This window comes from Phalacrocorax aristotelis, chromosome 26, assembly GCF_949628215.1.
Source record: "Phalacrocorax aristotelis chromosome 26, bGulAri2.1, whole genome shotgun sequence".
NCBI classification, from domain to species: domain Eukaryota; kingdom Metazoa; phylum Chordata; class Aves; order Suliformes; family Phalacrocoracidae; genus Phalacrocorax; species Phalacrocorax aristotelis.
Genome location: NC_134301.1, coordinates 2,363,601 through 2,389,876, shown reverse-complemented (window position 1 = coordinate 2,389,876; position 26,276 = coordinate 2,363,601). Strand labels below are relative to the sequence as shown.

The window sequence follows — 26,276 nt, the reverse complement described above, 5'->3', positions numbered from 1 at the left end:
CGGCCTGGGGGCGGGGCAAGCCTTAAAGGGGACGGCCCACCCCGCGCGTCTTAAAGGGGAGTGTCCGCCAGGCGCGGATCGGCGGACACGGAACCGGGGTTGGGGGGAAGGACGTGGGCAATGGCGTGTGTGCGTGATTTGTGCGCGAGGTGTATGCGCGCGCGGTGTGTGTGCATACGTGATTTGTGTGTGTGGCAGGATATGCGTGCGTGATCTGTGCGTGCGCGTGGTTTGTGCGCGTGCATGCGCGATTTGTGCGTGATCTGTGCGTGACTTGTGCGCGCGCGATCTGTGCGCGTGTGCGTGCAGGGTTTGTGCGCGCGTGATTTGTGCGCGTGTGCAGGATTTGTGTATGTGCGCGTGACCCGCGGGTGCGCGCGCGCGTGCCGGCGCCGTGTGTGCGTGTGCAGGCGGGCGCGCACGGCCGCGCAGCGTCGGGAGGGTGCGTGCAGGGGGCACGTGCAGCCCGCGTGTGCACCGTGAGGCGTGCGCTCTCCCGCAGCGTGTTGCGGGTGCGCGGTGTGAGCAGTGTCTGCGCGGCGGCGGGGGGCGGGCAGGGCAGGCAGGGGGCTGTGAGCCACGGGCCTGGGGCGGCTGGTGCACGGTGGGGACTGAGCCATGGTCAGGCTGGGCCCCCCCGAGCCCCGGGCTGAGCCCCCCAACCCCAAGCCGAGACCCCCGGGCGGGGCACCCCGAGCCCCAGGCTGAGCCCCCCAACCCCAAGCCGAGACCCCCGGGCGGGGCACCCCGAGCCCCAGGCTGAGCCCCCCAAACCCCAAGCTGAGCCCCAGGCAGGGCACCCCGAGCCCCGGGGTGAGCACCCCAAACCCCAAGCTGAGCCCCAGGCAGGGCACCCCGAGCCCCAGGCTGAGCCCCCCAAACCCCAAGCCGAGACCCCCGGGCGGGGCACCCCGAGCCCCAGGCTGAGCCCCCCAAACCCCAAGCCGAGACCCCCGGGCGGGGCACCCCGAGCCCCAGGCTGAGCCCCCCAAACCCCAAGCTGAGCCCCAGGCAGGGCACCCCGAGCCCCGGGGTGAGCACCCCAAACCCCAAGCTGAGACCCCTAAGCAGGGCACCCCAAGCCCCAGGCTGAGCCCCCCAAACCCCAAGCTGAGCCCCCGGAGCCCTGGGCGGGGCACCCCAAGCCCCAGGCTGGGCACCCCAAACCCCAAGCTGAGCCCCGGGCAGGGCACCCCGAGCCCTGGCCTGAGCATCCTGAGCCCCAGGCAGGGCACCCAAGTCCCAGGCTGAGTTCCCCAAACCCCAAGCTGAGCCCCGGGCAGGGCACCCCGAGCCCTGGGCTGGGCACCCCAAGCCCTGCCCTGTGCAGCCCCACACACCCCTCACCCTGGTGCCAGCCCTGCTGAGGGCTCGCAGCTGCCCTTTGCTGACCAGTTTCTCCCAGTCCCTAACTGGGAGCAGAGCACAAGCGCAGGATGAGACGAGCCCGGGTGGCCACAGCGACCTGCCGGGCAGGGCTGGGAGCACGCAGGGATGTCCCAGGAAAAGTCAGAGTCCTGTGGGGACCAAACCCCACAGACCGCCACGTTCTCCCACGCCAGCCCCCCTTTCACCCTCGGTGCAGCCCCAGCCCCTCGTGGGCGCAGGGAGAGGGTTGGCGTGAGGCTGGAGCCGGGTTTATTGCGGGATCTGGCCGTGCCGGGGCGATACGCGGCAGCTACGTAGTGGTGAAGCAATAAATTCAGCCATGCAAAAGCACTGAGGTCTCCTGCCACTTCGCCCACTGCCCAGTGGGGGAGCTTTGGCAGCTGTTAAGCGGTAAAATAGCTTTACATTTTATTAAATATATTAAATCTTAATAATTAAATAATTATGGAGTAGGGTGTCAAGCTGGTTCTGCTGAACATCCTGGTCCCATCCAAACAGCCCCAAATGTGGGGTGGTTTTGGGGATGGCGGTGAGCGCTGTGGGCTGGAGCTGGCCGCAGGGTGCACCAAAACACCCCGGAAAACACCAAGATGTTGGCAAAGACCAAAAGGGCTTGGAAAGGGGGACTGCCAGCTGCTCGGCGGGGATGGATCAGGCCACCACGGCTGTGGGAGCCCACGTATCGGTGGGTCCCTGTGTCCTGGGGGATGCTCGGGCCCTGCTGAGTGCCGGCAGCTCCTCATCCTGGGGAGCACCAAGATGTGCCAGGGTGCGGATCCGGTCTGGCTGGGGGGGACGTTGCCCCTCGACCATCCTTTCCCAGTGAAATCCAGACCTCCTCCGGCGAGAGGCGCGCCAGGCACCGCAGCCCTGCCGGGGAATTCCTGCTGCCGCCGCCGAGCCCGCGGCATCCCCGCTGCCAACGCGCCGGGCAGGCAGGTTTGGGCAGCACCCGCTGCCTGCGTGCCGCGCCGGGCGCCAGCGATGGGGTGGGTGCCCGGCTGGGCATGGGGGCTGCGGCAGGGGGTGGTGCCGGCTCCGGCGCCTGCTTGCCTCTCAGCTCTGGCCTGGGGGTCTCAGGGTGGGCTGCCAGCCTCAGGCGCCTGCTGCCATCCCCGCCGGCAGGCGAGACGGGCCGGCGTCAGATGACAGATCCGGGGGGTATTTTTATAACCGGGCTGGAAGATTCCTCCCTTGTTTTTTTTTTCTTCCTATTTTTTCCCCTCCTTGCAAATTAAAAAGGCTCCAAGGAGGGGTGGGAAAAGTGGGGGCTGTGAGCAAAACCCCTTCTGTGACCTGGAGCTGTCCCAGTGTTGGCTTTGCCACCATCCCCGGTGCAGCCCGCGAGCGGCTCCGGCGTGTGCCCGGCACTCACTGCTCCGGCTTGGGCTTTTCCAGGGAATTGTTCAGCTTCTTCAGTGTCTTTTTAATCCGCAGGGCGGTGAGGCGGGCCGAGGGGCTCTGGTACCAGCACTCCTTCATGATCTTTGCCAGCGCCGACAAAACCTGGGGGAGGCACAAAAGGAGGGGAAAATTGAAGGGTTTCATAGGGAGCAAAGGTCTGTCATGGGGTGGGAGGGGGGCAGCCCCCCTGGGACTCACTGAGTCGGAGAAGAGGCGGTTGGGGACCACAGGGGTCTGCTGGTCGATGCACACCACCTTCTTCATGTCCTCAAAGCTGGGGTCACTGGGGACGGCGTCAAAGAAGGGTGGCCGGTACTCCTCCACGATGCCTGCGGGAGGGGGGCGGCGTGAGGGGTGCAGGGTTCACCCCCCCACCTTCCGCATCACGGGGTACTCAGAGGGGGGCCGGCACAACCAACCTGCACCCTGCCTTAGGGGGCACGTGGCGCCCCGGGAATTGCCGGTGTGATTTGCCCCACCACACTGGTGGTGACGCTGCCCGTGGGGTGCACGGCTCCAGCCCCGGCTGCACCACGGGACCTTGCCAGGATGGCACGGGGTGGCTGGGGCTGGCTTCAGCACTGGCTCTAGCGCCGCTGGTGGCTCCAGCACCGGCTCCAGCACCGGCAACAGTCCAGCACCAGCCCTACCATAAACAACAGCTCCAGCACCAGCTCTAGCACCGGCACCAGCTCACGGCACCGACGCCACCTCGCAGCCCCGCACGTCCATCCGGCAGCCCCACAGCAAGCCTGCCAGCTGGCCTAGTTAATCTCCGCTTGGTGCCTCCATATGTCTGTGTGTCCATGGGGTTTACCCCCACCCCCCCCCGCGCTGCCCTGAGCACCCACCAGCTCACTGCACCCCAGGGGGCGGCCCCCGAACCTCGGGGTCCCCTGGAGCCCAGTCCCTCATGTCCTGGGGCTGTGCAGGGGCTGCTCAGCCCATCCCGGAGGGTGAGGGTGCCTGGAAGGGTTAAAACCAGCTGGCTGAAGGTCATCCGCTGCACATGGCTTTGGTAATTCAGAGTAAATGGTTAATCTGAAGAAGCCCCGGGGTGGTAAATGAGATTATCCTGGCCAGACTGTGCCTCGGGGGGACCTCCTGCCTCACCCGCCAGTGCCCACCATTTAATTAATGCTTCTAATGGACTTTGCCGACAGTGAGCGGCGCTGGCTGGGCAGCCCCAAGGAGGCTCCTCTGCAGCGTGGGGGATCTTGTCCTTCTCCCCATCCCTGTCCCCATCCTTGCAAGCCAAGCCCGGCCGGCCGGAGGTCCCGGCCATGGCCGGCTTCCAGGCAGCACTCCGTGCTGCTTGTTTTCTAATCAGTGCTGAACAAACAAAGCGCTGATTGAGTCTAATGGGCCCTTTAATCAGGGAGCCGGGTGCTGACACTAGATTACAGTGTTTATAATTTACAGCTAATCTTCTGGGCGAAGGGAAAGAAAAAAAAAAACAACATAAAAAGGAGGGAAGGAGGGAGGGAGTGCGGAGCCTTGCCACGAGCTGGGAGGGCCATGGCAGCCGGCTGGGAGGTGCTCACCGTTCACCACCGTCCGCCGGGTGATCTCCCAGAGCACCAGCCCGTAGGCCCAGATGTCCGTCTTCTTGTAGGACTCAAAGCAGTCGGTGCGGATCTGCTCGCTGAGCACCTCCGGGGCCATGTAGCGCTTGGTGCCCACCCGGGGGTTGTTGCCGATGTCCAGGTAGTCGCTGCCCTGGGAGTGCATGACGGCCAGCCCTGGAGGGATGCCGGCCCTGGTCAGCGCCATGGTGGTGCTGCATCCTCAGGATACTGCACCACATCCCCGGAGCACCGCGTCCCTGATCCCTGGGCACCGCATCCCTGGGGCACCGCACCTCTGGGGCACCGCATCTCTGAGGCACCACATCCCCGGGGCACCGCATCCCTGATCACTGGGCACCGCATCCCTGGGGCACCGCATCCCTGATCCCTGGGGCACCGCATCCCTGGGGCACCGCACCTCTGGGGCATCGCATCCCTGGGGCATCGCATCCCTTGGGCACCGCATCCCTGGGGCACCACATCCCCGGGGCACCGCATCTCTGGGGCACCACATCCCCGGGGTACCGCATCCCTGATCCCTGGGCACCGCATCCCTGGGGCACCGCACCTCTGGGGCATCGCATCCCTGCGTAACACACCTCTGGGGCACCGCATCCCTGGGGCACCGCATCCCTGGGGCATCGCATCTCTGGGGCATCGCATCCCTTGGGCACCGCATCTCTGGGGCACCGCATCTCTGGGGCACCGCATCCCTGATCCCTGGGCACCGCATCTCTGGGGCACCACTTCCCCGGGGCACCGCATCCCTGATCCCTGGGCACCGCATCCCTGGGGCATTGCATCTCTGGGGCATCGCATCCCTGGGGCACTGCATCTCTGGGGCACCCGCATCCCTGGGGCACCGCATCCCCGGGGCACCGCATCCCTGATCCCTGGGCACCGCATCTCTGGGGCATTGCATCTCTGGGGCATCGCATCCCTGGGTAACACACCTCTGGGGCACCGCATCCCTGGGGCACCGCATCTCTGGGGCACCGCATCCCTGATCCCTGGGCACCGCATCCCTGGGGCACCACACCCCTGGGGCATTGCATCTCTGGGGCATCGCATCCCTGGGTTACACACCTCTGGGGCACCGCATCCCTGGGGCACTGCATCCCCGGGGCACTGCATCCCTGGGGCACCACATCCCTGGGGCATCGCATCCCTGGGGCACCGCATCCCTGGGGCACTGCATCTCTGGGGCACCCGCATCCCTGGGGCACCGCATCCCTGGGGCACCGCATCCCTCGGGCACCACATCCCTGGGGCACCACATCCCCGGGGCACTGCATCCCTGATCCCTGGGCACCGCATCCCTGATCCCTGGGCACCACATCCCTGGGGCACTGCACCTCTGGGGCATCGCATCCCTGGGGCACCGCATCCCTGGGGCATCACATCTCTGGGGCATCGCAAGCCTGGGGCACTGCATCTCTGGGGCACCGCATCCCTGGGACATCCCATCTCTGGGGCATCGCATCCCTGGGTACCATATCTCTGGGGCACCGCATCTCTGGGGCATCGCACCTCTGGGGCACCACATCTCTGGGGCATCGCATCCCTGGGGCACCGCATCTCTGGGGCACCGCATCTCTGGGGCATCGCATCCCTGGGGCACCGCATCTCTGGGGCACTGAATCTCTGGGGCACCGCATCCCTGGGGCATCGCATCCCTGCGGCACCGCATCTCTGGGGCACCGCATCCCTGGGGCATCGCATCTCTGGGGCACCGCATCTTTGGGGCACCGCATCTCTGGGGCACCGCATCCCTGGGGTACCGCATCTCTGGGGCATCGCATCCCTGGGGCACCGCATCTCTGGGGCATCGCACCCCTGGGGTACCGCATCCTGGGGCACTGCATCTCTGGGGCACCGCATCCCTGGGGCATCGCATCTCTGGGGCACCGCATCCCTGGGGCATCGCATCCCTGGGGCACCGCATCTCTGGGGCATCGCACCCCTGGGGTACCGCATCCTGGGGCATTGCATCTCTGGGGCACCGCATCCTGGGGCATTGCATCCCTGGGGCACCGCATCCCTGGGGCATCGCATCCCTGGGGTACCGCATCTCTGGGGCATTACATCCCTGGGTACCGCATCCCTGGGGCACCGCATCTCTGGGGCACCGCATCCCTGGGGCACCGCATCTCTGGGGCATTACATCCCTGGGTACCGCATCCCTGGGGCATCGCATCCCTGGGTACAACGTCCCTGGGGCACCACATCACTGGGGCACCGCATCCCTTGGGTACCACATTCCCAGAGCACCGCATTCCTTGGGTACAACATCCCCGGGGCACTGCATCCCTGGGTGCTGCATCCTGCCCCCCATCTCACCCAGGTCGGCGATGCAGCACTGCCGGTTGCTTTTCACCAAGATGTTCCTGCTCTTCAGGTCGCGGTGGGCAATGGCGGGCTTGCCCTGGGTGCCGAAGATCTCCACGTGGAGGTGGACGAGGCCGCAGATGATGGAGGAGGCCAGCCCCAGGCAGGTCTCCACGTCCAGGGCCGTCCGCTGCAGGTAGTCGTAGAGCGAGCCGTTCTCATGGTAGTGGGTGATGAGCCAGAGCTGGGTGCTGGAGTTCCTTGACGTCATGTCAGAGGCGATGAAGCCTGGATGGGGAGAAAAGTTGGGACCGTGGAGCCACCACGCAGCCGCCCCCCAGCCCCCTGGGGTCCCCACTAACCTAGGATGTTGTCGTGTCGGAGGAGGACAGTGTTGTAGATCTCTGTCTCACGGAACCACGACTGCTCATCCCGGGAAGAGAAGATCTTCACGGCCACGCTCTCCCCGTGCCACACACCTCGCCACACCTCGCCGTAGCGCCCTTTGCCTACCACGGCCACAGCACTGTGTCACGCAGCCCCTCTGGCCCCCGACCCCATCCCCACACCCAGCGTGATGAACCCAGCTCCCGGTGTGGAACAGCTATGGGGTGCCACAGGGTCCGTTGACCTTGGTCAACTGCCACCCACCCACCCAGCTGCTCTCTGCCTCCCCCGTCAGCAGGACAGGGGGAGAACTTAGGGTGTCTACAAGGTTTTGGCTGAGATGGTGGTATCCAACCCCCCCTCCCGGGCCTGGCACTGCAGTGTCGTTGCCGGCTGCTGGAGGAAAGGGGTCTGGCACATGCCCAAGCACCAGCTGGGGGGGCCAGGGCAGCCTCCCCCCACACCCAGCCGCTCTCCTTACCCACACACTCCACGAGGGTGATCTGCCGAGCCACTGTTCGCTGGACGAGGAAGGGCAGCCCCGAGCCGCTGCCAGTGGTGCAGTCGTCATTCAGCAAGTCCTGCGCAGCCGGGGTGGCAGCGGGGTCAGCCCAGTGGCCGCCCCACGCTCAGCACATCTCTCCCTCCCGCACTTCAGGGGCATTCGGCGTTCCCCCCAGAGCTCACCCACCTCTAAAGTGCTGTCTCCCACCATGGATGCCTTCAGCATGAGGTCCATGTCTCCCAAGTCGCTTTTCTTGTGGCGGTGCTGGGCCACCTTCCAGCAGAAGAGTGCTGTGAGTGCCACGAGGACGAGGAGGGCGAGCAGAGGGACGAAGATCATCAGGAGGAGGTTGGGCAGGGAAGGCGCTTTTCCCAGGGCTGCTTCTCCTGGAGGGAGAAACGAGGGATGGGAGCATGAAGGTGGTGTATGGGCTTGGACCTGGGGAGGCTGGCTCTGCGTTGGGATCAACCCCACGGACGGCGGCTCTGCAGGCACAGCCTGAGAAGGGACAACCGAGGACATCTCGCTGGCCCTGTCCCACCTGGGAAAGGGTGACCCTGGAGGTGCTGAGTGAGGAGGGGAACGATCCAGAGACCCAACCACACCTCCAGCCACGTGGACAGCTCTTCCCCTCTCCCCTCTGGGTCCTCAAAGGGGACCGTGCCTCCGTACCTTGCAGGAAGATCTCCAGCTCAGCATTGCACATGCTGGAGTTGCAGCATTTCATGCCATACTGCTCTGTCACGGGCGTGCGGCAGTTCTCCAGGATGTTCTGGGAGAAGCAGCCCCTGTGCTGGGTGATGATCCCCTCCTCCTTCCTCTTGCTGACGAAGCACACCTTGCCCGTGCAGGTGGGCAGGCTGCAGTGCGGCACGTCGCAGGTGCACAGCAGCTCATCTGTGGGCATGAGGAGGGGGTGCATTGTGCCGTGGGGCCACCCCGCGGCCTGGCCCGGGCATGCTGGTGGCTTTGGGGACAGTGACATCTGTCCTAAAGACTCTTGAACCAAATTTTGAGAGTGGGGAGCCATGGACCACCATGGTCTGGGCTGTGAAATGCGGCTGTGGGTGCTCAGTACAGGGAAACCCATCCTAAGACCTCCTGGAAAAGCTCTTGCTCCCAGCCGGGACGCAAGTGCCAGCGCCAAAGCTGGGGCCCCCCTGTCCCCGCACCCCTGGGAAGGCAGCAGAGGGGCCGTGCATCCAGCCCCACCAGCTGGGAGTAACTGGGATGGACTGGCTCACAGCACACAGGGTCACATCCTGCCCGCAGGGTCCCGGGGGACGTGGGAGTGCCCCACTGTGGGGCCGCCTGCGGGAGCTGGGTCCCAGGAACCAGGGCAGGACCAAAAGCCCCAAAACCCAACTCGGTGGGTGCCAAAGCCGGGGTCTTTCCTGGAGCTTTCCCTGGCTGCCCTGAGGCCCTTCCCTGCGCTGGGATGCTGCAGCGGCACAGGGGACGGCCACACTCCCAACCTCCCGATTTAGCTCTGCCCTTTCACGCAGAAAATATCCCTCCTGGAATCAGCAAGTTCAGCACGAGGGCAGCCAGACGGATATGGCGGTGAGGGGACGGACAGACGGACGATAGTGAGGGGATGGATGGCTGTGGCCAGTCCCCTTCCTGCGCCCGTCACCCCTCTGCCCCAAAGGCTGCTTGGTGCCAGGGCCACGGGGTGCTGGGGGGCCGGGGCGGTGAGTGCCGGGGTTGGTGGCCCTGTGGGTGGGATGGGGACCCAGTGGGGACTTGTCCCCCCGACGGGCTCTACTGCTCCTCCCCGGCACAGCCACACTGCTTCAGCGCTGCCGGCACAAGCACCAAGCCTGGAACCGTCCCCAGGTCACCCTGGTGCTCCCCGGGGTGACGGGCAGCTCCTCCCTGCTCCCCACCATCACCCCTGGGAAAAAAACACGTTTTAAAGCACGTGCATGCAAGCCTTTTCCCCATCTCCCCTCTGCTGACGTCAAAGCATTTGATGAACTGTAATTAATTAAGCTGAGATCCTCTCTGGGAGGCAGGTCACCATTCCAGAGGGGAGAAGCCCCTCGCAGGGGACGGTGCGAGTCCCCAAGGAGCCCTGCCTCCCTCGGTGCTCGGGGGAGGCGAGCTTGAATGAGCTGCCCTCCGATGTGGTTTATTTTGAGCAGAGCAAGGGATGATGATGACATTCCCAAAGAGCCGAGGGTTTATTTTAACCCCTCGTACGTGGCGGAGGGTGTCTGGTACTGGTTGCCTTCACCGCATCGTTTTGGCACTCACCGGCTGCGAAGGCGAGGGAGAGGGTCAGCAGCATCAGCACCGCCCGGCCGCAGGCTCCGCACAGCATCTTCCTGCGGAGAGCAGAGCGGGTGAGGGGCAGCCCCCCGCAGCCCCCTGAGGGGCTCATCGCTGGGCCAGGGGCGGCCGTGGGGGCTTTGGGAAGGAACTGGAGGGCTGTGGCGAGCGATGGGGGCCAGCGGGGAGGGAGAGGGCGGGCGGAGCAGCGTGAGGTAGGGTGTACTGCTTCCAAGCCGAGTTTGGCTCCGGACGTCCCGGGTACAGCCCTTCCTGAGAGCAGATCTCTGGGACCTCCTGAGCTTGGGGGACCTCCCGGCCGCAACGTGAGACACCGCGCACGACCCCCAGCACCCAGGAGCCCTTGGGAACGGGGACCTCACCATGTCCATGCTGCCCCAACATCCTTCCTTTTTCCCAGCGATCCGTATTCTGACATTTCCCACCATTCTCGCGGCTCCCGCGCTGCAAAAACGCAGCTGACGGCAGCAATGGCGAGCGTGGTGATGCCGTGGCAGCACCGGAGATCCCAGGTTTGGCAAGAGACACGCCACGGGATGGAGCTCAAAGCCCCCGTGCCGCAGTGCACCCCCCCCACCGGTGCCGGAGCCACGGGGTGCAGCTGGCCACGGTCCGGGGCTCGGTCCTCGGGGGTCTTTTGTACAGAGCTTATCAATGACACGAGCAGAAGCACTGCGGGCAGCCAAAAATTCCCCAGCTGCGCCTTTGGGGGAAGTTTTGCTATTTTTTCTCTTGTTTTTTTTTTTTTTTTTCTTGTGAAAGAGACATTTCTGCCAAGCCAAACAGAGTGGAGCCGGCGCTGCCCCCCGCCCCTCGCCCTGCCGGCATCGCTGCCCCTTTCACATGGCCGAGAGCTCAGCCGGCGGCAGCCGGGGCTCCCCAGCCCCTCCTCGGCTCATTCTTCGTGGTTCCCGACATAAACACGCCAAAGTCTCCGTTTCCTGCAATTGAAGGAGCCCTGCCCAGGGCCGCCGGGACAGGAATCAAGATTGTTTAGATTCTGGCCTTGATGGGGAAGCGAAGTCACGCAAGCCCGGCCCTCGAGAGCACACGCGTACGTGGCTGACCCAGGCAGGCTCCGGCCGTGGCATAAAATGGGCTTTTCCTCCCCAAAATAGCTCACTTGGTTGTTGCTTGTGGGGAGGAAACAGCGACTGGGTCCTGGAGCTGGAGGGCAGGAGCAGGGTCTGGTCCTGGGTGCCCCACGCCAGGAGCCACGCCTGGGCTGATCTCTGGCTTAAGCAGCAGCCGGTCCCTCGGCTGGCCTGGGATAAGCTTAGTTTTAAAAAAAAACCCCTCCCCTGGAGTTGGGCTGCTGCTCCCCAAGCCTGCAGGGTGCTTCCAGGCACAACGCCTTTCCTTGCCACCCTGAGAGCTACAAAACGCATCCTTTCAAAGTGCAGCTGAGACTCCTTGGTGGTGCTTTCCCTTCTTGGGGGCACTTGCATAAAATCCGGAGCCGTTAGATGGCTGCAGCAGCTTTACCATGAAACACAAAGCGGTCCAGGCTACACCCAAAACTTTGCTGTACACGTAACACCACCGCACGGATTTTTGGTGCTAACCAAGAGCAAACCCTAAGCCAGAGCCAACCCCAGCGTCCCACAGGAGAAATATCCAAGGTGTTTCTGTAACGGGTCAAACCAACCCTCCTGTCCCCATCCCTGTCCCCAACCTCCCTCCCTTCCCTCTCACAGCAGAGCTGCAGCTCACGCACCCTCCGGACCATCTTCCCCAGCCTGGCCGGGGGAGATGGTGAGCCACGGTGCTGTGTTACATCCTTCCATCCTTAGGGATTTGCAGCAGCATCAGGAGAAGAAAAAAAAAAAACAATTAAAACCTCTCGGAGGGGGTGCGGGTGCCGGCAGAGCGGCTGGGAGCGATAGGTGGCCATGCCGCAGCGCTGGCTGGTCGGGGGGTCCAGAGCAGCCCTGGGGAAGGAGGATTTCCCTGAGAGCCCATGGAGAGAAAAGCGAAGGGGCTGTTGTGGGGAGATGGAGCGGAGGCAGCGGGAGCTTGGGGAAGCGGGTGGCTGGGTGCGATCCTCTGGGACACACAGGGCGGCTGGAGGATCCCTGGCCCTTACCGGGGCGGCTCGGCGGCGCTTTGCAATCCCTGTGCTTCCGCCCCTCGCTGTGGTTTCTGCTGCTGCTTGGGGGGGGGGGTTTGCCGCAGGATGTGGCTCATGACTCAGTGCCCCTGTGTTGCCTTCTTGCAGGGAGCCAGGCACAGCGGAGACCCCTGCACCGTCTGGCCAGGCAGTGCCCGCACCGGTGCCGGCGCCAGCTGGGGGGAAGCAGGGCGAGCCAGGCATGTGCCGGCTGCCGGCGGCACCGGCTGCAGGTGTGAAGGGCTGGATGGACACCACGTCAGAGGTGGCCACAGCTTTGCCATGGACTTCCAAGGCTTTAGCCTGGTTTCAGGCAACAAATGAAGGTTTTCCACCCTCCTCCCCATAGCTGCAGGCTGGTCATGCACGCAGCAAAGCTGTTTGCATCCTCTGGACCCTCCGGTGCAGACCGTGTGGGAGGGATGGGTGCAGTTCTCAGCTCGGGGACCCGCATGGGTGGGCTGAGCTGCCCCAGCCCCTCTCACGCCGTTGGGCATCGCTGTGCTGTAAAGAAGGGATGCAAAGCGAGCAGCAAACCCAGCTCGTGTTCATCTCTTCGTGGGGCCGGCGTCGCAGGCGGCTCCTCGTGCAGAGCGGGCGGGAGGGGAGCGCTCCTGCCCTGGCCTTGCAGCAGGGTTCGAGTGCCGGCGCCGGGGCAGAGCTCCCACGGCACGGCTCACACCAGCTTCGCTTTAGGCACTTTGCTCTGAAAATGGAGCTTCTGTAGCGGCCATTTGGCTCTTCCTCGCTCCCCTCTTCTCAGCGGGACCCAGGGTTTGGCTTTGCAGAAGGGGTACGTTGAGGCGGCGTGTCCTGCAGCGCTGCTGCCGTCACTGCCCCGCTGCCCTCGCTCCGGCCCACAGCTAGCGGAGCTGTCAACTTTCACTCATTTTTCCCTGTGCCTCTTCAAAATACACCCAAATTCCCCATTTCCTATGTCAACAGGCTTTCAGTAGCAGCTGCGTATTATTTCAACTCTTTAGCAAGGGCCTGCGGACTGATCCTGCTACTACTGCACTGGTGTAAATCCAGATTTATGCTCCCAGCTCTGCCAGAGCCCCAACTCCCACCCCTGCTACACTGACATCAACCCCGGCGTCCCACCGAACGCAAAGGAAATGGGGCCAAATCCTGATTTTGGCTGCACTGGGGTAAACCAGGAGGGAAATACTGACCTCAGGGCAGCCTTGGACCCCACAAACGCGCGGCGCTTCCCCACTCACCTACAGCATCTGTGTCCCACGGGTGCCCACGGCTCTTCCCAGCCCTGGCAAGACTCTGCCGGCTGCGGTCCCAAGCTCGGAGGCGGCGTGTGCGGCTCTGCCGGGGCAGCCCTGCTCCGTGCCGTGTGCCCCGGTTTGGAGGATCTTCATGGGTCTGCTCCCCTCCTGCCGCCTGTCCCGGCACTGTGGGGGCTCCGCAGCCGCACCGTCACCCGTCCCGGCTGCTGAACATCTCCGTCCCTGTCCTGGCCCCAGGGGCTCGGCTTGGTGGCCCTGTTGTCCTAACGCAGCCGCTTGGCAAGTGCTCTGTGGTCTGGATGTGGGAGAAGTCAAAAAAATGTTTCTTATTACTGCCTCTTCCTGCCTGGCTTCTCTCCACCACTCCCAGCTAATAAAGCATTTCCTATTGCTGAGCACACATCCATGGCCAGCCTCCCTTCCTCCCGCACACCGGGCCCCAGCTCCATCCTGGTTGCTCTCCCGGCCCGTTCGTCCCGCCCCTGTCCTTCACCGGGCACTTTCCCTTCATAGTTTCCCGGCTTTCAAGGCAAACCCAAGCCCTTGGGCTGCAGCTGGTGCGGGGACATCCGTCTCCTTCCCTGAGCCTCTAAAGGCCTTTGGCAGAAACACAGCCAGTTGCTTTGATGGTGCCGGGGGTGGGAATGGTCCAGAGAGATGCTGTGGGAACGACCTTGACGTGCTTGGCCATCCCTCCCACTCCAGCATCCAACCCTCATGGGGGTGGGAGCATCACGGTGAAGCCAAGGGGCTCCCTGGTTATTCAGTGCTGGCCACAACACTTGTGGGGTGCTGTGCTGGAGGGCAGGGAAAGTTTTCTCTCCTGGGGTGTAATGTGGCATTGGGGGGTTGCTGCCGAATGGTTGCCCCATCAGGGATGCTCTGCTCCGGCTGCGGGCACGGTGGGGCCGAGGGGGTTTGCTCGGTGTGTCCTGCTGGCGCGTCCCCGCTGTGGCCCTTGAGGTGCCACAGCAGCAGGCGCTGGGACATGGGCAGCGGGGCCGTTCCCACGGGGGGAGGCTGGGCACTTCCCGCTCCCCCAGGACACGTGGGGCCGCCAGGACTGTGGGCAGCAGAAGTGCCGCTTCCCCTTTTGCCGCTTTGGGCTCGTTTTCTTTCAGCCACCCCACTCCCAGCAGCTTCGCGCTCCTCCTGTCCCCTGCCAGCACCTGTCCGAGCCCCATCCCTGCCTTCCTCTCGGCTGCTCCCCCCAGCATGGTGACCCGCTCCCGCGGGCAGGCAGAGGCTGCCAGCAGCAGGCAGGCATTGCAGCCTCTTTCCTAACGAAGTTATGAGGCCTTATTTACCTCTCCATTGCATCACCAACCTCAATTGCATCATGAACCCAACTGGCACCCCGAGCCACCCCGTGCCGGGGGAGCGGAGCGCGGCTGCGAAGCTTTGAGGTCTTGCTGGCCGCCTCTCCCCCACTATCGCCCATGATCTAGGAAGTTTAAACAAACAAAAGCACAAAACCAGGATAAAACACGAGGGACCTTCACGCGTGACCTTGCCCGCGCCGGGGCCGGGAGCTTTGCAGAACCGGCGCAGGGGAAACGGGCAGTTTCCATCAGATAGGAGCCGCCGGGGAGGAAGCCGGTGCCTGCAGACGCCTTATCGCTGTGACCATCTTTGCTCTGGCGCGCGGGTCTCAGTGATCTGACCGGCGATCGGCCGCTCCCAGAGTTATTCCTGGATGGCTCCTGTGTCCCAGCTGCCTTTCGTGGGTGCAGACATACGGCGGGTGCCAGCATCCCGCTTTCACGGCTGCAGACAGCAGTTTTCCTGGGAAGATGAGTGCGCCGGCTCTCCGGCGAGGGCTGGTACTGGCTCCTTCAATCCCTGAAACCTCATCTTCCAAATGGGGCAGCCCCATATTTTTAACAATAATCAGCTGTGGTGGGATAAATATTTGCTTAAAACTTCTAAAAGTTACAAAGTCCTAATCCCGAGCGATTCAAAGGGCAGGGATGGGTGGGAGCCCCATGCCAGGCTGCGTCCCCAGCGCTGCTGCCGTGGGAAAGCAAATTCATCCAGAGCCGGGACGACCGTAGGTACGTTAATGAACACACCGAACTCGCCCCAGGCTCCTTCAGCTGCAGGCAGGGCTATCCCTGCCCTCGCCAGCCCCCAGCTGGGGCAGACGGGGTGAATCAGCGGGGATGGGCGCCTGCCTCGGCGCTGGGCTGAGTGCCGGTGCGCCGGCAGCACCGTGACTCGTGGCCCTGCCCGCCGTGGTGCAACCTCCGGCTACCCCCACTGAAGCCAAAGCGAGACTTTCTGCCATTGTTTGGGCACTCAGCGCCACGCACTGCGATTTCATCCCGCAGAAAGGCACGGGCATCCCTGGACCGTGGCCGGATCCCACCACGGGCGCATGCAGCCATCCCTCGGGGTTTCTCCGAGCCGTCCCCGCAGTGGCGGAGCGGGGTGAGGGGCCGGCGGGAGCCTGGCTCTCCCTTCCCCCTGCGTGGCGGGAGCCAGGCTGGCATGGCACGTGCGATGGCTGCTCCATGTGCCGTCCGCCCCCGGCTCATCTGCGAGCCGCCGCCGGGAGCTGGCGAAGGAGGACAGCCACGTGCCAGGGAGCCCGACGTGAGCCAAGGGCTGGAGGGGAACAGACGGGGAGGTTGCATCTCCTTCCCTACCTGCCTGTGACTCGACCCAGGCTTCCCTGTGCCCCCCGAAAGGCAAAGCTGCAGCCTAAGAGTGGGGACTTTTGTCCCCCTAAAGCAGGGGGCTCCATCCTGGGCTGCGCTCCTGGCCAAGGGTTATTTGTTACACAGATAACCAGTGCTTCAAGCAGCTCTTGCTGCCAGTCGCTCTCCCTGGAGGTCAAGCCCTGGGCGCTGCAGGAGCCAGCACAGCTGCTCGAGGCAGCCAGCGCCCAGGTTTCGCCTTCCTCTGCCCCAGGATGGAGCCAGACTTAAGAGGAACTTGAAGTATCGGGAGCACGAGCTCGCCGCCGCTGCAGCAAATGCAGCGTGCCAGCACCGTGCAAAAAAAGCAGCTGCACGCCGCCCTGCGGGAGCGGGTCCCAGGGGCCGCATGGGTGCGGGCGAGGGGTCCTGGGGCTCCATGTGGGCGCAGGCTGGAGCTCCCAGGGGGTGGTTTGCTTGGCAACAGGGACCACGGGGTCCTGTCCTGGGTTTCCAGGTTTCCAGCCTGTGCCTGGCACCTGGAGCTCCTGTTAACCCTCCTGCAGCATGGAGATTCTTCCCTGCGCTGAGCCTTCTTTTGTCCATCTGCAACCCAGGAATACGTGGGAGAAGGGAAGTTCATGTCACCGAGGGGTGACGGGGTAGGTAGGGGATGCTGGCAGCGAGGGGGAAACATTCCTGCCAGCCTGACAAGCAAGCCTGAGCTTTATTCATTAAATCAATCCTGTTAACATGGCAACCACTTCCATTTTAATTTGCACAGCCACATTCCACCACCCGCTGCAATATCAAGATCTTGGGAAGATCGGGGCGGGGGGGGGGGGAAGAAAAGAAAAAAAGAGAAAAGAGCCACTTCTGCCACAGACCTGCTCCCTGGCAGACCGAGAGCCCAGCCCAGGGCAGGGTCTCAGCACGTTGGAGCCCAGCGCAACCAGAGCCGGGCTGGGGTGGCCGCCCTCAAGGTGGGAGAGGACGAGGGGCTGGGCAGGGGGCTGGGGACCCGGGACCACAGGGGCTGGGGTGTCTCAGCTGGACACATCCACAGCATCCTCCTCCCTCAGGCATCACCATCCTGCCAGGGAAGGAAACCACCCGTGTGCCAAAGAAGTGAGCGGGTCCAAGGGTACAGGTGGGGCCTCGCCCCCACCCTGACATGTCCTGCCTTAATGTCTCTTCCTTTTCCTCTTTTTCTCCTCCTTCTTCACCTCGCTGGCCGCTCTCTGCTCCTCCTTCAGCTCCTTGTACCTCCACTTGGGTGGCTGCAGCAGGTCTTTGTTTCCCCCGCGCTGCCTCCGCTCACTCGCTGCAGGCGGGCAGGTGGGTTTGCTCACTTTGATTTTTGGGATGGGCTCTCCGGGGAAGATGCTGTTCCCGCGCCGCAGCCGCAGGGGCAGGAGCCGCAGGAGGGCACTGGCCAGCCGGTGTGGCAGCAGGAGCCGCACCTCCGACACGGCTTGGCCATTGCAAGAGGATGCACCAGTGCCGGGGCACGAGGTGGGTTCTGGCTTGGCATCCAGATCCGGCACGTGCTGCCCGAGGATCTCCGGCACAGACAGCCTGTGCTTGCCCACCTCAGGGGGGCTGTCGGGGCAGACAGTTTGGCAAGCGGTGGCCACAAAGGGGCTGGCGAGGGAGGTGGTCATCCTCACCATGTGGTCCATCACGCCATCCTCCTCAGGGTCATGGGGGAAGTTGAAGGTGAACATGGATCGGATCTTTTCCGACAGCCTCTTGCCCCTGGATTTGGGGCTCAGGGCTTTGGCCACCAGCTCGGCCAGGGCTGGCCACTCAGGCTGGTACCGGGTGCTGAACTGCTCTGCCCGCGGGCGCTGCAGGAGGCTCCGGATCCGCACGGTTGTCTCGAAGCGGCCAGTGAAAGCTGCCCACTCCCTGGCCGTCTTCCCTTTGATGGGATCTACCGCTTGCAGGTCTGCTCCTGGAGACATGGGGATGCAAAGAGCATCACCGCAGCGTCCCACTCTGTCCCACCCCAGAGCGCAGGGTGCAAGTGCAGGGTGAGCAGCAATGCCGCCCCTTCCCAAAAAAGCCCCAGAAAGTCCCTGGGGATACGCTCACCGGCCAGGAGCAGGGCGGCCACGCAGTCCTGCCGCCCCTGCATCGCGGCCTTCATCAGCGCCGTCAGGCCCCGGGGGTCTCGCTTGTCCACCTCGAGCGCGGGGTAGTAGTTAAGGAGGTAGTTGACGATGTTGATGTGTCCTTAACAGCCAGAGAGAAGCTGCGTTAGAGTTTCGACAGTTAACGAGTGATAGCTGCCGATGCCTGTTGGAGAAAGAATATTTAGCAACTGCATCTCACTCATGAGGACAAAGATGCAGAAATTTGGAGGGATCAGGACTGAAAGGGTTTAGGTTTATTTTGTTTTGGGTCTGGCTGTGGAGGGAACAGCACTGGCGGACCAGCTGCTTCAGCAGAGAATGCAGGAAAGAGTCCAAAACTGCAAAAAAATCATCAACTCCAGCAAGGATAAAGTGGGAATAAAGGGTGATCCCCATTTTGAGACACTCCTCCCTTCTGTCACGGTTAATCAGGGTGGAAGGAGCTGAACTCTCCTGCTGTAATGAGGAAAACCATCATGATCAGAGATTTGGTCCCTACACGTGGCATTTATCAGCTTGGACCTTGTGTGCAGGTAAATCACCGCGGCTCACAGGGCTTCTCTGGAGCATGCGGGACCGTGCTGCTTGATGCGACTGCTCAGGTGGGATGTGTTGCAACACATTGCTGTAGGAATCGCCATTTTTGGATCATCCACCCAGCTTTAAAATGGTGTTAAGATAAATCATAAACTTCGATGGGGAGGTTCACATCCCTTGGGACCCTCAGCTTTCCCAACAGCTCATTTTCAGGTTTTTGGAGGGGAAGCACATCACTACGAGGGGCCTCGCGGGGGGCTGCCCCATGCCGAGGCCGAGTGCGGTGCCCACCTGCCTGGGCTGCCATCATGAGGGCCGTGTTCCCGTCCTTGTCCTGCTGGTTGACGTTTATGTAGAGGCACTTCTGCAGCAGGGGCACGATGTCCACAAAGCCCTTGTAGCAGGCGACCATCAACGCGTTCTGGAGAGGGGGCAGCACTCAGCACCGGGGCCAGCACTGCACCATCCTCCCCACCATGGTGCTCCCTGTAGCCCCCCTTTTTCTCCCCCACCCCAAACTAGACAGGCTAAGGGTGGGGGGACAGACAAGGTGCTCCAAGGATTGGATCAATCCCAGGAGACCCACCCCTTGTCAAAGCTGTCCGACCCAGGACTCTCCCTCCCCCTGCCTTAGCAACTACCACCCTTCAGGATTTGCCTATTCCCAGGAAATCCTCTTTCTGCTCCGCAGGGCGCCCGCCCAGCCACTCACCCTCCCGTTGATGTCCAGCTCTGCGGCCTCACTCTGGGTCACCCCGTGCTCCAGCCTCTCCTGCACCAGCTTGGCATCGTTCCTGGCACAGCACTGGTAGAGGCTGAGGTCCCCAGCACCACCAGCCCCCAGGGAGAGCTCGTAGCAAGGGTAGATGGAGTCCTCGGAGAAGACGCTGCTGGTGTCCGAGGGCTCCGACTCACTCCTCCTCCTCCTCCTCCTCCTCCTCGTAATGCAGCTCTGGGTCAGAGGCATCCAGGCTGGAAGCGGGGGCTGCAGCATGTTCTCCTCCACCGCAGGCATCTGTCATCCGGCCCAGCCGGGGGGAGCGAGCCCAGCTTGGCCCCGAGCCCTGCGTGGGGCCAGGAGCCTCTCCCGGGGGGGACGAGGGGGCACTCCGGACCGTTCACTCCCCCCTGTGCAGACACAGAGCGGGCGTGGGAACCGCGTGGGCTCCGGCATCCCTCACCCACCGGGAAGCCTCGCCTGGCTCCCGGCCACCGGCACAGCCCGTGGGTCCAGTTTCCATCCGCTGCCCTGTGCAAATGCTTGCACGGGGGGGCTTGGAGGCAGCGAAACCCCAGGTGGGGAGCAGCAACCCAAGGCACCGTCTCCAGCACGGAGCAGGGAAAATGGGGGGACATCTTAGGAGTTTGAAAGGCGGATAAATGTCCCGTGGTCTAGGCATTGAAGCCAGGTGGGTGGGGAGGTTGGGAATGTCTCCAGGGCGGTAGGGATGCCGATCGGGGCACTGAATGCAGCTGGGCTGTTGTGCCAAGTGCCAGCAGGAAGGGCACATCCACCCCTCCCCGTGCCCCATGGCTGGGGTCTGAGCCCTTCCCACACTGTCCTCCCCGCTTAACTGCAAAGACCTTTCCAAGCCGCAGAACCAGAGCACTGTACAGAGAGAAGGGTTAAATCCGGCTCCCTACAACCAAGCAGCAGCAGGGCAGAGGCTGGAGCAACTCCCAGCTCCCCGAGGAGCCCCTTTAACTGCATGACACAGGGAGACCCGCAGCCCTGGTACAGGGATGGACCAGCCACATCCCGGCAGCAGAAATTAAACCATACTGCTTCTAAATAGAAGCCAAACATTAACTGATTGGTACTGTGACAGGAAGAAAGCCTGTGCAACTCCATTAAACACTGCCACCCCTCTTAGAAATCCCAAAGCAGGCTCTGGAGATGAGGGATGCTCTTCTCGCAGCACCCTGATCTTACCTGGGGCTGCTCAGGCCTTCTCCGTGGGTCCCTCTTCAGCTGGGCAACATCACGGCTCCGATCTGGAAGGAAAACTTTGCAAGAGGCAGTGGAAAGTCACCCCTACCCTTTGCAGTGAGAAAGAGGTTTTTGCTCCGAGTCCAAGGTAGCCTTCAGGCACCAAAGCTGTGAAACCTGCACGCTGACGTGGGCTCAGCTAGCCAAGATGTCTTAATTTAAACTGTTGCTTAAAATGGACCCTGAGCAGGATCAGGGCTGCTTGGGCAGGATTTAGCATCTTTAGCTGAGGAGCTGCTGGGAGTCCAGGGCTGTATTTTTATACCTACCACACCTCAGTAAGATGCTGCCACCTGAGCAACCCCCACCAGCTCAACTGAACCCACCCAAATCCCCTTCCAGCTCCCTTTATACACAGGTGAATTTGCTGATCAGATAAACCTGGGGGACGGCTGCTTTGGCCAAGAGCACAGATGCCTGTAACTGTGCAGGTGCATTAAACAACCTCTGCAATCCCACCTCGAGAGGTGCCTTGGAGCCTCCAGCCCACCTCCCCCTTGGGCACTGCGATGCCAAAGCCTCAGGGCACCCGTGAGCTCAGGGCAGCGTCAGCCGAGGAGCTGCAAAAACTGGTTTCCCGCATTCCACCTGAAACCTGACTGCTCCCTTATCCTCACTTTTAAAGGTTTTTTTTTTCTTTGTTGTTTTTTACATGTTTTCTGAGGTACGGGGGCCAGCTGGCCTGTGGGATCTGGGAAGTGGCACTTTTAGTCCCCGGATCACCTATTTTCATGGGAAAAAGGCATGAGTTTTGTTCCAAAGCAGATTGTGGGAGGCCATGTTCTCCACTTAAAGCAACCCTTAAGGCAGAGTCCCAAAGGTCACTTTGCTTGCATCCTTAAACATGAAAATATGGAGCAGATGAAGGATCCCAGCTGCTTCCTCTGTGCTGGGCGCATCCTGCCGGGAAGCGCGAGCTGAGGATCCCGACGCTGAAGGTCAGGATCCCGATGTTGAACACGAGGATGCTGATGGTGAACGCCGCGGAGCCGGCGCTGGGCTCTGCGCCCGCAGCGTCCTCCCAACCCTGGCGTCACCCCGTGCCCATCCCTGCCAGGAGCTGCTCCGAGCCCCTCGGCACCGCGCGTAGCTGGGTTGCCACCCCGCCTCCGGGCTGCTCTGCCTGCGAAAGCCCCCAAAGCTGGTGAACGCCGCGGTGCCGGATCCCCCATTGCAGCACCGAGGAGCAGCCCTCGCCCCCCAGTTTGGGGCTGAGCCCTCTGCTCCCGCCGCACCAGCGGGATGGCGTGGCCAGCACGGTGTCGCCCCGGTGTGACACCTCCTGCCCCACAGCCACCCTCCCGCGCTGCCTTATCTCGGGAGAGGAGCGGGAGCAGCTTTAGGGCTTAGGGAGTTATCTGGGGAGTTCTGTGCCGTAATCTGCAGCCTGCCGCAAGCAGGAGGCTCTGAGCCGGTTGTGTAAGGCCGAGGGCTGGGGTGCTGCGGCCGAAGCCCACCCGTCCTCGCCCGTCCGCCGGTGCCCTCGGTGGGGATGGGGGCTTCCCGCAGCACGATGCGGTCCCGTACGCTGCACCACAGCCCTGGGGTGGCCGGGCCGTGGAGGGGACAGGCGGGGTGGCACCGGGAGGGACATGTCTTGCAGAGCCTCTTGGGGCTGGTGGGGCTTTGCAAAGCCTCTGGCTTCCACAAGGGGATGCCGGAGGCCGCGGGAGGCGGCTGCGCCCGGCTGCTCCGCCGGGAAGGGCCGAGCTGGGGCGGCCGCGATGCCCCGGGCCACTGTCGCATCGCAGCTCGCTGCCTCCAGCACACCCTTGTCCTCCCGCAGGGCTGGGAAGACTCTCATGCCTGCTGAGGGGGCAGTGGGCAGGCTGGGTTTAGGCCTTATACTCTTGTTATTATCGTTATTTCTTTAAGAAGTTTGTACATAGACGTCATAGCATCCTCCCAGGTCTCATAGCATCCTTCCAGATGTGGTGGCATCCTCCCAGACGTCATAGCATCCTCCCAGGTCTCATAGCATCCTTCCAGATGTGGTGGCATCCTCCCAGACGTCATAGCATCCTCCCAGGTCTCACAGCATCCTTCCAGATGTGGTGGCATCCTCCCAGACGTCATAGCATCCTCCCAGGTCTCATAGCATCCTTCCAGATGTGGTGGCATCCTCCCAGACGTCATAGCATCCTCCCAGGTCTCATAGCGTCTTCCCAGATGTGGTGGCGTTGTCCCAGACGTCATGGCATCCTGCCACGTGTCATGGCATCCCCCCAGATGTCACAGCATCCTCCCAGATGTGATGGCATCCACTCAGGCTCCATTGTACATACCCAAGCCTCACTGCCTGGGAACCTGTTCTTTAAGGACATCCTGGACAGAGGGAGGGAGGGAAGCGCAGCTCAGAGATGAATAACCCAGGTGACATGTGGAAACGGTCGTGGGGAGAAGGACGCCCCTGCCCAGAGCACCGGAGCCGTCTGCTTCGCTGTGGGGATGCGCTGCTGGGAGCGGCTCCTCCGGCGGCACAGCATCGCCCGCTCTCCCGGTGAACCCGCACACCCTAAATCACAGCTGACGCTCAGGAGCATCCCCGCAGGTGGGGGGGCCGGGAAGGGGCTGGAGGACAGCCCTGATCTTTCACCCCTTGCTCAGGGTCCGGCTGGGAGCGCCGAGCCTGGTGGTCTGGCCCAGGTCACTCATCCCTCACTGCCTGGTCATCTCCATCACAAAACCAGGGTGCAATAACTCAGCATGGAAGGGAAGTGGAGGGCGTTGATTTAAACCCGTGGACGGGCTCTCCTAACCCTGGCCCTCCTCACCGCGGTCAGGGCTGGGTCATGGCCGAGTGCAGCTCCTGCCCCGCGCGCAGGAGAGGGCTGCGGGGACACGGTAACAAGCTTCGCTGCGTGGCCGCATCCAGCCCCGCGGCCTCCGCACTTGGGTGATGCCCAGGGAAGGAGCGGAGCGGCAGGGAAAGGGCCGGGCGCTGCCTCGGCCGCCTGCGGGAGGGCTCGGAGGTGTCTGGTGTGTCACAGCCCCGCTCCCAACCCAGCTGTAAATCAGTGGCGGGTGTCAGCGTTTGAAATGACGAGGCCAACCCTTCGCAGAGGGCCGGCACCCGGCGCAAACCTGGGGTCAAGCCATGATTTACGTCGCCACGGCTGCGCGAGCGTGGCGGTCATGCCGGCAGGAGGCTGTTACCGGTGCGGTTCCTGCACACGCAGCAAAACCTGGTGCGAGCAGGAGTTTGCTGGGGCTTGGCGGGGGGCCGCAGCAGGGGAGTGTGATCCGGGGGTTTCTATACCACAGTGCAAAATCCCATCGGCTGCGTGACCGGAGACCAGCCCGTCCACCTTCACTGCTGCCTGCATCCCTTTTCCTTACCCAAAACACTGCGGAGGGGGGGATTGTGTCCCGCGGCGGGTCCTGCCGTGCCGAGGAATGTCACCCCCTGCCACGGGCGAGGACAAAGCAGCCCGAGCATCCGTCACACTCGGCTGAACCACCCTGGGGAGCTGCCGCCCGCAGGGCTTGGGGCGGCGGGACAATAACCCCTTGTCTTCTGCCTGCCTGGTGCCGTGCCAGGACGTCCCCAGAGGTGGCACACGTTGAGCGGGGAAGCAGCACGTGCTCGAAACTGGGGGATTTCACTGGGATTTACCTCAAATACCTGTTAAGACCATAAACCGCCTTATCCGAGGCTGTGGGCAGGCGCTCTGGCAGGGCCGTTATCTCCTGCCTCCCCATACAAAGTGAGCAGGGAGTGCTATACCTCACAGGATAACAAGGGTTGCAAGGAAAATTTATTTTTGGCAGTAAAAAAATACAAAATAAAATGGAAATCTGGAATTTTTTCCCTATTTTACACAGTTTCACAAACCCCGTGCAGGTAGAAGGGGATCCAGCCCTGGCACGGCCCAGCTTTGCTGCCTGAAAAGGCAATTAAGGGCTTGAGTGTGTTTGTTATAAGTGATTTCTTTGTCAGTTCCAGTCCTGTAACAGCAGCATCAGGTCAAAGCATTTTTTATGAGGCTTTTGCATTATAGTTCCGCAACTTGCCTTTGGTTTTGGAAGTCCAGCTTGTGGCCAGCACAGCTGACAGCCCCGAGCCCAAAGCAGAGGAGAGCCGCTGGATCGAGGGTGTCTGCGGGGAGCAGTGTGCAGGATTGGGCCCTGGGGACCAGGTCATCGAAGCAGCCCTGTGTGCGGCCAGGCACGGCTCCTCGGCGCTGCCAGACACCACTCGGCAAAGCCCGGGCGAGTCTCCACGTGCAGGGGCTGGCGAGATGCTTCGGCAACCGCTGCAGCTCCCCGAAACCGCAGCCAAAGCTCTGGCCTCTCCGATTCCCACCCCACCACTGTCCTTTTTAATTTAGCACCTTGGGGTTAAAAAAAATAAATAAATGCCAAGAGAGAGGCTTTTCTGATTAAATTACAGCTGGCCAGCAACGGAGCCAGAGATCAATTTCAATTTCTCCCTTTTTTTTTTTTTTGGAGGGGGGGAAGCACCGGGGACGGCACAGAAGAGGGGGGAGAAAATCAGACTTGCTAATTCCCTGGCTGTAATTATACCTAAAGAGAAATGGTGCCGCGTGAGGTCCCTGGTGTGCAAGGAGTAATTTAGGGCTGCTTTGCAAGGCCTCTATGAAATTTGGAAGGAAAGGGGCTCCCCCCGCCCCCGGTAATTGTATTTCTGGTGCCGCAGATGGTGCTGGCTCCGGATACTTGCTATAAAGAAGATGGATCGTGGCATGCGGAGGGAGGCGAGGTGACGGCATCGCTCTCTCGCCTTCATGATGAGCATTATCCATCAGACCCTTTACAAGGCAGTGGGAGCCGGGACAATAAGGAATTGCCCGGCAGGTAAAGGCCACCACGTCCAGTGGCCAGTGTCCCTCTCCCCAGCCAGCGTCCCTGCCTCCACCTGCGTTTATTTCCAGCCCATCTTCCTGGTTGTCGCCGTATCCCTCAGCCTTCCCAAATCTCCATAAGAACGGCTTTAACCAGGAGCGAGGTCCAGGGCTTCGGTAAGGGCCACGTAGCACCGTGCTGGCTGCCTGGTCACACGTGTCTCTGTGCAGGAGCGGGGATGCCCAGCACTCGCCTAACATGCAGGGTATCTCTTGGGAGACCCGTTAGGTCACGAGGGGCTGGAAGGGGCCTGAGGACGAGCCTGGCCGTCAGGGCTGCAAAGAAAAGCCTGGAAATGAGCCCGAGCGCAGCCGTGAGGCTCCCATGGGCTGGTGGTGACCATGAACGAAGTGATTGATTTTTTTTAATGCTCGTAGCAGGGAAACCGGCTGTGCCATTTGCAGGTATTTCCCTGTTTTTATAAAACATTGCTTCTTGAGCAGCTCTCTGGATATCCCCAAGCAGCATGAGCATGCACGGCCATGCTCACACACCCATCCTCTTCCTCACACCAGGTCCCTCCCCACCAAAGGCAGCTGCTGCTGCTCAAGAGGTGTTTTCCAGTGGCTCCGCATGATCCTTGGCAGGGGAAAAAGCAGCTCCTGGGGCTCAGAAAAAACCCAAAACCCTCAAAAACTCCCCCACCTCCAAGGTGCTTAACCCAGCCACGCTGAGGTCTCCCGCTTTTGGAGCCCGGGGAGAAACAGGGGCCAGAGGAAACCTAATAACTGCCCCGGGGCAGCCGAGCGCAAAGAGCTAGAAGAGGAGCTGGGTCCCTGGCTATGTAAATAAATGTCAAGTTATCTGATCACGCAGGCAATAAATAGAAACAGGAGAGCACGGCGATGGGAGCTGCATCCGCCCGGAGCGTCACTGCGT

At 62.4% G+C, this 26,276-nt stretch overlaps 2 protein-coding genes across 3 annotated transcripts; both read right to left on the bottom strand.

The window, feature by feature from the left end:
* Positions 1–1,772: 1,772 nt before the first annotated feature.
* ACVRL1 (activin A receptor like type 1) lies at positions 1,773–13,576 on the bottom strand. Of its 2 annotated transcripts, none has more exons than XM_075075611.1 (10): positions 13,210–13,576; positions 9,841–9,911; positions 8,254–8,478; positions 7,768–7,967; positions 7,558–7,657; positions 7,052–7,198; positions 6,702–6,977; positions 4,338–4,535; positions 2,992–3,122; positions 1,773–2,895 (listed from the first exon to the last, which is right to left on the bottom strand). In XM_075075611.1, exons 2-10 carry the CDS (start codon positions 9,905–9,907, stop codon positions 2,761–2,763), a joined length of 1,479 nt encoding a protein of 492 aa, XP_074931712.1. In that variant the 5' UTR covers positions 9,908–9,911; positions 13,210–13,576; the 3' UTR covers positions 1,773–2,760. The 2 variants fall into 2 exon arrangements, with proteins under 2 accessions (XP_074931712.1, XP_074931713.1); XM_075075612.1 differs by lacking the exon at positions 13,210–13,576 and adding an exon at positions 11,963–12,078 and having other exon boundaries at positions 2,584–2,895.
* Positions 13,577–16,567: 2,991 nt separating this feature from the next.
* ANKRD33 (ankyrin repeat domain 33) lies at positions 16,568–19,655 on the bottom strand. Its single transcript, XM_075075614.1, is given in 5 exon segments — positions 16,568–17,823; positions 17,964–18,104; positions 18,833–18,962; positions 19,254–19,454; positions 19,456–19,655. Coding segments are annotated over 5 exon segments (1,353 nt in total). The 5' UTR covers positions 19,564–19,655; the 3' UTR covers positions 16,568–17,050.
* Positions 19,656–26,276: the final 6,621 nt, after the last annotated feature.